We start from the raw sequence: 12,174 nt of genomic DNA on the forward strand, positions 1-12,174 counted from the left end.
CCTTTTTTCAGTGACACCTATCTAATTTGTTTATTACTTTTGAATCCATGTACAAAGTTGTTCTATTTCAAACTTGAAATTCTTGATTTGTGCGCAGGGAGATGCAAGATGTCAATTCTTGATCTGGGCAAATATAATTCAATTGGTAGAGGAGAAAATTCTGACAAGAGAATGCAATTTAGAAGAGAAGATGATTTATTGCTGCAGGGGTATGAAGCTAAAAAAAGGATCAACTAACCAAGAGAGAAAATGAGCTAAAGAAGCAAGAGGACGAATTTCGAAAGGGAGATAAAACAGAATAGGGGTGCACTGTATTGTTGTGTTTGTACTGGATCATATCTATTGTAATTATTTTTGGTTGGCTCGTACTATAGATGTAACAAGTTAGTTTTGAATCAGTTGTAGATTGTTTGGACCATAACTGTTATAGTCTATGAATATAATTATGACCTTGTTTCAAACAAACTGAAACTTATCCACAAAGTTGCTAATGAAAAAATAACATGAGTCGTCTAATGCCAAAACTGAATTGAATATAGTCGACACCCCATCAAGCATGTACTTACTAACATGGAAAACTACAACTCAATTCATCAATCTGTTTAGGTAGCAACTCAAAAACATAAGCATGATGCACTCCTAAAATCGTGAACAATAAGATGCACTCCTCATTGCATTTCACAATTGAACAAAAAGTATACAAAGTTCGATGAAGTCCTAATTTTATCTCCTCTACACTTTAAAAAATAGTACCCCTTTTACATATCAGATTACCCTTTTACATAGCATGATTTACAGTTCTCAAAAATATTACACTTGAAGAAAATGGAACACTTCCATTACACAAAATGTATACAAACTGATTTCACAAAAATACACATAATGCACGTCTAATCTTCCCTCCTGTATTCTGAAAGCATCACTCTCATTGCCCATTATGTGGTTGATACCTGTACCAACAGTACAAAAATCAAATACCACACATACAGTTTTGTTTCAAACTTCAAAAAATCAAATAAAACATTGGAATTTATATTTGTACCAACAAAGGAAAAATAAAATGCTAATTGAAGAGTGAGTGAGGGACGAACATGTTGGAGTATGTCACGCGATAAGCCACAGCCCTGGTTAGCCCGAAGTACTGACCCCGTGCACTTTGAAAATAAGTTTATCGAGTGTGTTTCCTAACTTGCATAGGCGGAGGACTATGGGATATTTTTGCTTCGCATTTTGGCCAATTAGTAAGATATTCTGCTGCAGATGCAAATCTAATCTTGAGCCTCTTCTCTAAACACTTCATCCCCTACATGCTTGTCCAAGTAGTAAATCCTAATCTCCAGAAAGAAAAGAGCAGAAACTACTCCCTCTTAATTTAACTAAAGCATCCATAAGAAATTATCAGACTCCATAGAATGGCAGGAAGATTTTGACAAATGAATATGCAAGTGCACCCGTGAATACGTAGCTATCCATTCTGTCTAGTAGTCCACCTGCGTGAACATCTCAAGCAATGAATAGGCTAAAAAGAAGTTAAATGGATCCTGGAACTCGGACAAACAGATAAGAATAAGTTTTCTAAAGATCTTAAGGATTACACATGGTACAAAGTTTTGGATTATGAGTGTCTATCCTCAACGACGTAATCAGATCCAAATCATGATAATTAGGCCAGTTGGACAAAAGTCGTTCAAAGAGAAATAATTTTTTTGATAGGTAAAAAATTTGGACCATTTCTCAATTTGTTCACAGAGCAATCAATTCAAAAGATAAATAGCAAGGGAGAAGGACAATTACTCTTTATATCACAATTCTTAGGGGACGTACCACTAAAGATGGGGAAGTAAATAATTTTCGACATGCTAAAGCCATACTTCGTCAAAGTAATCTCAAGTTGCTTTTCAGGTGGAGGACCATTTAGCTCAAGTATTAGTACCCAAACCAAGATCAAACTATATATCCTTTTTTTTTCTTTTTTTATTATAATTTTTACCAAGATTACAAGTGTTTTTTGTGTTGTTGACATTATATGTTGTTATTGACTTCTAGTTGTAGACCTCCATGCATTTGATTTCCTCACCAAACTAGTTAATTTTTTTGCTATGTTTACTTCTTAGTTTTTGTCGGGAGGACAATCTAAAGTGAATTTACTTGAACCTCATTGCAATGAACCAAAGCCCCAACCCGTGGCATGCTTCCTTCTCATATGCCCGTGCACTGCAGAACACTGCTTAAGGCATGGCAAGGACTTCCTGAGAATGTCCCAGGCTGCACAAGAAGCACTTTTGGTGCGTGCAAAGGCTAGCTCAGCTAAGAAAATAATCTGTCGAGGGTGAAAGTAACCTAACCTTTCCGATTGTTCTTCTCCTCCTCCCCATCCTCTTCCTTAACGTCAACCACGGCTTGCACACCAACATCGCCGTTGTTCGGATATCGCACCACGACGACGGGACAGACTCAATGGTGGACGCAGTAATCGCTGACGCTGCCGAGCTTACCGTCACTGTTGCGTCGCACCCCACCAAATCCCCTGCTCCCCATGATGACGGTGTTGAGGCCCAGCCTCTATACCTCTAGACACAACCTCTCCCTCATATTGTAGTCCTTCACGATGTGGATCTTGTATGGGATCTGCGCCTCCTGCAACGGCCTCGCTAGATCTGCGGCTTTCAACGCCGTGAACTCGTCGAAATCGTCCTCCAGCTTTTGCTCGGACGCTTTGGTGGTGGTGGTGCCGTCCTCGTCAACAACTTTGTTGGAGGATCTGGAGAGGTTGATAGAGCCCCAGTCGGCACCGAAGAGGACGGAGGTGGAGCTTACATGGAGGAGGATGACAGCGTAGTCGGGGCGGATGTAGTGGTGGATGGCCCAACGGACACAACGTAGGCTGATTCATCGGAAAGATCGACGGCCACGACGAAAATGCAGAGGACGTGCTCACAGAGGCTACAGCGGACGGACGGGAGAGATGAAACAAGTCTTCTGAAGCTCGTTTTGTATTTTCCCTCTTTTTACTGTTTGATTTTTTTTTTTTTTTTTTTTTTACTTACCACGTCATCAATGGTCCGCATTTTCGTCCGCGGTGTGCTTGCATATAGAAGTACTCTTAAAAAAATTAAAAAATTAAAAAAAAAAAATTCTTAAAGGTCCTCCAAGAAAATGAAAGTATGGTATTTTCACATTTGAAGATTTATTTATCCCTCAAACCCAGCTTTTGCAAAAATATTGAAACAAAAGTACTCTGAGGTCTAGTCCAATTTATAGTTTGTTAGAGCATCCACATTGGCTTCATCAAAGCCATCTTTAAAATTTGATGAAAAGTATAAATTTTTCATAAATTAAAAACCTTTCTACCCATAATTTCACATTGAATTAGTCATTAGATTCATCAAAATAATAATACAATATTATATTTTTAATGATAATATAAATTTATTTTTCATATTTTGCAATTAAACTAACTATAGGGTTAATTACATTTTACTCCTTTAAACTTTTACTCAATTCACAATATGCTTTCAAAACTACTAATTGAATCAAAGTGGACTCTCGAACTTTTTAGTCCCCCCCTTCTGCCTACCAGAAGCGTTAAATCTAACGAAAATTCACTGCATGTGCTACTCATGTGCATAACATTCACTGTAAAGATGTAATTTTCATTTAATTTATTATCATTGACAATATAAAATATAAAATAATATATGCTATCAATTAATAATAAATAATAAACCATTAAATAATTTTTTTATTAATTTATATATAGTTAATAAATATAAAATAATTTTATTGCGTACATAAATTATTCATACTTACTTGCAACTTAGGTATAAATTAATTTTATATATGGTAAATTATTAATGATTTATTATTAATTAATATCATATATTATTTTATATTTTATATGATCAATGGATGAAAATTACATCTTTGCAGTGAATTTTCGTTAGATTTATTGTTGCTGATAAACGGAAGGGGGGGATTGGAAAGTTTTGAAAGTTTGAGGGTCCACTTTGATGCAATTAGTAGTTTCGGAAGCACATTGTGAATTGAGTAAAAGTTCGAGGGGGCAAAGTGTAATTATCCTCTAACTATATGTACATTAATAATTTAATTTGATACTTAAAATATTGATTTCTAACTAATTTTTTTCCTCAACCTAATTACCAACAAATACATTTTGCCAACTCTTCTTCTATCTAACAATCATATATATAATAATTTAAGAAACCAACAAACACATATACAATTTGTTCATCTAACAATTATATTATGCCAATATTTCTTCTAACCAATATTCATATCTACAATGTTTGAAACTACAAACACTTCCACAAACCACCATTCTTCTCTGCCTAAACTTTACATCTACAATTCTATCCTCAGTTAAACACATTCATTCCACCATGCACAATACCCAACATTCATATCTATAATTCTTCAAACCAACTTGTAGATGTAGCTAACTGTCCTTCTTTTGCCAAGACTTTTAGATGTAGCTAATAGTCTTGGATTAAGCACTATAGATATATCCATCCTTTTAACTACCTCTCACTCATCAAAAACTAATATTTCTTCTTCTAATTCTTCGCATTTTTTTCTCTTAGTTCCCTATAGATCCATTTCTAAATACTCTTTATATATTAGATAAAGATTATTTTGATCATGAGGATCTTATGATAAAAGCAATGGCCCTACATAGACAACGACATGCAGCTGAGGGAGCATCTTCTTCACGTCATCCTAATTCTCAACCTCGTATGCTCATCCAATGCAATCCATTAGAAGGTTATGAACGCCTTTGGAATGATTACTTTGCTCAACCGTCAATATATCCGCCAAACGTTTTTAGGAGGCGATTTCGAATGATTCGTGATATTTTTTTACGCATACATTTTGCAGTTGGAACTCATGATGATTATTTTGTCCAAAAGAGAGACGCCAGTGGTAGGCTTGGATTGCCTTCCTTTCAAAAGATGATCGTGGCAATTAGGATGCTCGCATATGGGGTAACAACAGATCTTCTGGATGAGTATGTAAGAATTGGAGAAAGCACTACACGGTTGAGTATGAAGAAATTTGTAAAGGCGATCGTGTCAATCTTTGGGGGTAAGTACTTGAGGTCTCCAACTAGCAATGATATAGCGAGATTATTAGAAGTTGGACAAAGGTGTGGGTTTCCAAGAATGTTGGATAGCATTGATTGCATGTATTGGAAATGAAAGAATTGTCCTAGTGCTTGGAAAGGTATGTACTCTGATCACGTAAGTGAATCAATTATTATTTTGGAAGTTGTTTCCTCTTACGATCTTTGGATATGATATTTTTTTTTTGGTTTGCCTGGGTCTCATAACGACATCAACGTACTCGATCGATCTTCTGTTTTTGCTGCGTTGGCCGAAAGTTGTGCTCCTCCATGCAACTATACTATCAATGGTCACGAATACACAATAGGATATTATCTTGTTGATGGTATATATCCTTCATGGGCAACATTAGTAAAAACAATTCCTACTCCACATGGAAAAAAAAAACATTTTGCTGCTTGCCATGAGTTTGCAAGGAAAGATGTGGAACGTGCCTTTTGAGTACTCCAAGCTAGATTTGCAATTGTGCGTGGACCTGCAAGGTATTTCCAACCCGAAGTTCTGAAAGATATTATGTACGCATGCATTATCTTGCACAATATGATCGTTGAAGATGAACGTCATCTATATCTCGGGTGCAATGATGATCGCACCACTTGGGTGCAATGACTCTACTTGCGCTAGATATGTACAAAATTTATTTGTGTATTCTAGATCATGGACCAACGATTGATCAATGGCCTAACTGAATGGTTCCCAGTATGTGGTTTTTTATATTCGTGATAAAAATCAGAAATCATCTCCCACATTTGCATGCATTTCTGATCAGTTTCCCAAATGGCATCAATACTAATGTTGAGCCAACCAGAGACAAGTACATTATCTTCCTTAACAGTGAAAAAAGCTCATCTCTGAACTTTTTTTGCTGGAGGCCTCTTTTCACCGTGAAGGGGAGTTGCTTCAACCACAACATTAGAATATTGTGTGAATGTTGGAGTGATAATAGGACATTTTCCTCCACTTTGTAAGAGAGTGGTGAAAAATGGGTCCTCCTCTAACAGATTGTCCATCCTATAAGAATTGTAATTATTAAATTGCCAGACAAAGCAACACATACAACGCAACACAATAAACAAGGTAATACAATTCAACTTTTAACATCAGCATATATAGAAGTTGTGTATGATTTTATTTATAAACTCAATTCACAAAATTTCTTCATGTAGAAGGAAGAAAGTTGCTGCCACATATACTTTAAAAAATTCTCCCTACAGTTCTGACTCAACTCAGGATAAATATATGACTGCAACTAATTTTAAAACAGAACAAAGACACAAAAACAGTATAAAAAAAAAAAGAACAAAGACACAAAAACAATATAAAAAAACAGAACACATATTGTATTTAAGGCCTAGCCAACTCAGGATAAATAGATGACTGCAATTGAAAAAAAAAAATTGAACAAAGACAGAAAAACAGTATAAAAAAACAAAACACAAATCATATTTAAGGCCTATCAACACAGCCAATATATGGAAACCAATGCCATAGAATCTCAGGTCTGGTTTCTTCATGCTAAGATGGAGTGATTTTATTGAACTGTTCAAGTCAAACACCCACACTTGATAGATGGTAATTATAATTTTGTTCAACATGAAACATGTTCTTTCATATGAGGGGATATGAAAACTTCCATCGCCTGGGATAGTAACTACTAGTTATATCTTGATATTTATCTTTTGAGTTTTGCTATATACAAGCAAAGTCGTATACTAATCTGCGTACTAATACTAATTCTTTCATATTCAAAATTTAAATTAGCACCGTTTTCAATAAAATCTACTTTTTGACCAATCACATTAGATTAGTGCACAAATTAGTGCATAATTGTGCTTGTAACTAGATTTTTCCTTATCTTTTATGGAGTGCAGGTAACAATCTCATTTGGAAAAATATTACTAAAATCAATTCGACTCGGCATAAAAGAACTGGGGAGACTTCCTGGAACACTATTGACATAACAAGATTTGATTTTTAAGAGAAATTTAAAAATTAATTTATCTTGCAATTCGAAACTTGCAATGTCTGAATAGTGCAAAGTATGCCCCTTTATACCAGCTTGCAAATATAATTTTCTTTAAGGGCATCACTAACCAAGTTGAATTTCTCTTACAATAGACATGATGAACATTGACACTTTAGGAATTATAGCACTAGAGGAACTGCATAGGAAGTTAGTTTATCAAGGCAAAGAAGTAAGGAATCAACCTGCACTTCAAGCCTTTCTCATGTTAACTACAATATATGTGATTTCTGAGCTTTTAAATTAAACATTTACTTGTTCTCTTCTAGTTAGCTCTAGCAAACCCAAGGATGAAAGTGATTCACAAGCTGAAGGTGGCTAAATTTGTAGAAAAAGTTAGAAAAGGAATGGTTTTCCTCACTGTCTACGAAGCTGTAGATGCATGTCTTGGTTCTAAATCGGTGAATCTTGACACTTGATGTCTGTGTTGTGTATACTAAGTCGGTAAATTTTGTAAAATATAATAACCCTTTTGGAAATCAGAACATCGATTATATTTAAGGCCTATCAACTCAGAATAAATAGATGACTGCAATTGAAAGCCAAACAGAACAAAGAGACAAAAACCTTTCAACATGGTCGTGTTAAACTTGCCTAGATAAGGCACTCTCCATGATGCATTTGCAAGGGAAAAAAGAAAATGAAATATGTTGTGTTTCTACTATGTAGGGGCTCTACTAAATTTTTTGGGAGCTATTGCATTGATTAAGGGCTGAAGTAGACTTTTTTTTTTTTTTTTATCAAAATACTTTTTATCAACCTCAACTTTGAGTTATGTTTTCAATACTTTGAAGACTAAAAACATCTAAATGATCCTTCTATCAAACTGTTCAACCTCAACTGTGAGTTCTGTTGGACACAGATACTTTTTAACAACCATTAACTAGTCTCTGATGATGTCATTGTTCACTGTAAGTATGAAATATGCTTCCCGGCTGTTTAAAGCTCAAAATTGTCCATTATGGACAGGACAGATTCCAGCCATGTTTGGGGTCATCATTTTTTTCACATTATAATTATAATATTGGTGTAAACCAGATTTTCATGGGTTTTCTTTTAGTTCCCTATAATCATGATATGTAGACCCACAAACTCCAAGTCATTGGCACTAGCTTGGCACTTGTTAACATGTATCAATGCATGTGAGGCGGCTTGTACATTTTCTTGTGTAACTCAGTCCATATAGCTCATTTGTGGAACACTCATTTTCTTAGGCATTTCCTATAATCCCGCTTTGTTCTAATCTCTTATCAAGTAGTCTTGGATTGGGAGGACAAGTTATGTATTAAAGCAACGCCATATATATATATTTTTGTAGAAGGAAGAAACCTTTATGTATCATGCTTAAAAGATATATATATATTTTTATAGGTTCATGCTTAAACGATAACATTTATGTAACCTTGTTGTGTTCTTTTCATAGAAGGATTGGGAGGACAAGTGGTCACTACATTCAATCCTAAGCATGATACATAGTTTAAGCAAAAACCAAAAACCTATGATACCACTACATTGCATAGGACTGAATGTATTGTGGTCACTACATTCAGTCCTATGCAAAAAAATGATAACACTACTCCATGAACACAAAGTCACAGACTATGAAAATCAAAAACCTATGATACCAACCAATAGATGCAAAATAGCATGATACCAACCAATAGACAGTAGATCACAAACGAATTAAGATGAAACATATAATGTTCACAGTAATTCCAACCACAACCATGAACATTGGGATCGCTTGGAACACAAATAGATGCAAAATAGCAATATACCAACCAAAGAAACGAGTCCATATAACAGTCAGCATATAAATTATCTTACACACAACCACTAAAATCTACAAATATGCCAATAATACATTACAGATCCAAAAAATACAATATCAAAATCAATGTGGTTGCTTGAGCCAAAGGTAAGACTAAGTGCACCTTAGAAAATCAGCAAAAAAATCACAAAATAAATAAAATCAAAGTCAGTCCTATGCAAAAAGAGTTCCATAAATTTTTTCCAACCAAAAACCGAGAGCAAAAGCCCCAATCAAGGCTGACCAAAATCCAAAACTAAAATGAAACTAGGGTTGTAGGAGAAAAAAAAAATCCAAAAAACTTGAAATCTGACCCAAAGCACGAATCTAATTTGATCCAACCTAGACAAAAGCCAAGAATGATTATATGTGAATAATCGAAGGAAGGAAGAATCACTGCAGAGCTTGAAAACGAGAGAAAGAGAGAAAGGGGGAGAGAAAACATACGGGTTGCCTTTGGAGAAGAAGCTTGCGTGAAAATCCGAGGTCCAGACACCAGTGTTCTCTGATGAAATGGGTTTCTGCATGAATAATCTGAGAGTATTGTTTCGCTGGATTGCGAAAAATGAAAAAGAGAGAAAAGGGGAGAGAAAACGTGGCGAGGAAAAATGAGATAGGGAAAATAAAAGTACAGCATTTGGGAATTAAAATGTAATAAAATAACTAGTTGATTGTATAGTAGTCCTTCAAATTTGAAAGAAAACTAAGAAACATTGTAGCTCAAAACTCCACTGTAGCTCAAAACTCCCCATTGTTTCGTTTGACTAATCCAATGTAACTCTGATTTACACAAATTTATCATTTTATGCATTGGCTCTTAAGAGCATTCTTACCGGGTTATGCATTTCCAAAATATATTGTACTTTTTGACTATTAGATATAAAACACATTTGCAATGGATTATCTATTAACAAAATTTGTAGCTTTTAGCTATAGTATCGGTAAAAAAAAAAAAAAAGATCAAATCTGGTCTACATTGTACAATGAGCAAATCTTATTTTATTATTTTTTATAACACTCTCTCTTATCTCGATCTACATCCACAAACTTCCATAAGTTTCTTTAAATTAAATAGCAAAATGTGACAAAATAAAATAAACTAATAAATAATAATTAAAATATGATAAAATTAAATAAATTAATAATTAAAAATTTTAATTTTTTTAAGCTATTAATTACTCATTAATATATAATAAATAAATAGATATCCAATGTGGAGATTTGATGTGAATAGCTAAAGTTGAATTTATCTTATATTATTTTATTGTTATATAATAAAAAAATAACTATTTCAATGTTGAGACTTATATAAATAGAATAGTCAAAATCTAAATTCGTCTTATATTCATCAAAATTATCATTTACATATGCATAATCCATTAACAATACTCTTAAGTAATGAAAAACAAACAATATTTTTTACAAGAAAATTTTTATTTTTAAATTAGTGTGTAGAGTATATCTAATAAAATATTTTACATGACAGAATTTGATATAAAAAATAAATTTTAAAATTTGAATTAATTATACAAATCAAATCTTATCAATTAAATGATATAAATGATATATTCTACACACAAACTTAGAATAGAATAATCCTTAACTAATCTATGAAGTCCGACAAAAATACCATGATATTAGTATAAAAACCTTCAAATAACACTTGTAATTAATGTTTTGAATACCGTACCGGATGTCGTACTGGTCAAGGTACTGGAACGAAATATTTCGGTACCGGTACCATTTTGGGATAGTCGATATATAAATAAATTATATATATATATAAATTATATTTCAAAATAATAGTCTATATATGAATAAATTATACATAAATACATATATATATATAAATTATAAATAGTCTGATCTAAATTGGGAGTCAAAAAATAAAATTACAATTTGAAAAAATGAAAAATGAATAAATAAATGTCAAAATACCGACCGGTACGTAGGCCAAAATATAGGCCGATACGGCTGGTACGGTATTAAAAATAGTGCTTGTAATTCCTGCATCAGAAAGTCTTCTCGTCAGCCCCTATTTTGTTGAAGACGAAGTACACCTTATTGGCATAGAGTGATTTTACTTTTTTACCCCTGCTGCTCGTTCCACCCCGAGACCCTTACCGCTTCCTCTTCCCCCCGAGACCCATCTCCCCCCACCCCGAGACCCATCTCCCCCTCCCTCTTCCCCCCGAGACCCATCTCCCCCAACCCTCTTCCCCCCGCGACCCATCTTCCCCCACCCCGAGATCCATCTCCCCCCGTAACCACGTCGCGTCCCCTCCCTCTTCCCCCCCCTCCCCGAGTCGCTTCCCCTCATCCCATCACTTCCTCTCCCTGCATAGCAGAGTACCTTCCCAATCCTACTTTGCTGCAATAATGCAAATAATTAGAATAATGAGCATGTCAAACACACTTTTTTAAAACAACAAAAGGCATCAAGTTGCACACTCACATGTTAATCGTTTGGATCTTCTAATGTATTTTGAGGCATCATTAACGACTGCAAAGTTGAAGTCGAAGGCCTGGGTGCCATTTCATCTTCTTCCCCCATCACAATAATCTATGAATGGTCTTTCGAGACTTTAAAGGAGAAGTACATGATGGCACAAGAAGAAAAACGAACATTTAACAAATCATAATTAATAACCATTAATAAAAATAAATAAAAGTTTAAAATAAAAACTTCCTCCAGAAAATCGGTGCGTTTCAAAGTATTATAAAAAATAATTAAATAAAAACGATTGCCACGTAGGAATTTTGCACACCGTTACAGTGCTTGGTCCCTATCAAAACTCATTTACCCCATGCGGCTCATGATCCGGCTCAATCGATAAATCTGAAATTGCCTTAATTTTCTTAAGTTCCTACTAAAATGAGAAAACTGGAAGTACAATATTTTTCTCTTCAAAATAAAAATTTACCACTAAATGGGAATACTTAGTCCTTGAAAAAAAAAGTTTTCAAACATAAAACCCACTACAGAAAACACTAACTACCCATTTTCATGCAAAGAGAAGATTTCTCCAACTGTAAAAGCCATCTCTCACGCGAATACTCTAAAGAAATCAGAATAATATACCATGTCATCATATTCTAACTCACAGCACCCAGAGCACGCATTTCATCAGAGAATATGATAAAATAACAAAGGCTGAAGCAGATATAACCATATGTATACCATTCTTTGGCTCCCTCTC

General features: G+C 34.4%; 1 protein-coding gene and 1 pseudogene across 1 annotated transcript; one reads left to right on the forward strand and one right to left on the reverse strand.

Moving 5' to 3' along the window:
• Positions 1-640: 640 nt before the first annotated feature.
• LOC122318666 lies at positions 641-3,055 on the reverse strand (annotated as a pseudogene).
• A 1,627-nt stretch (positions 3,056-4,682) lies between these two features.
• Positions 4,683-5,216, forward strand: LOC122318667. The gene has a single exon (XM_043136226.1). It carries the CDS (start codon positions 4,683-4,685, stop codon positions 5,214-5,216), a length of 534 nt encoding a protein of 177 aa, XP_042992160.1.
• Positions 5,217-12,174: the final 6,958 nt, after the last annotated feature.

Source organism: Carya illinoinensis, chromosome 8, assembly GCF_018687715.1.
Source record: "Carya illinoinensis cultivar Pawnee chromosome 8, C.illinoinensisPawnee_v1, whole genome shotgun sequence".
NCBI lineage: Eukaryota > Viridiplantae > Streptophyta > Magnoliopsida > Fagales > Juglandaceae > Carya > Carya illinoinensis.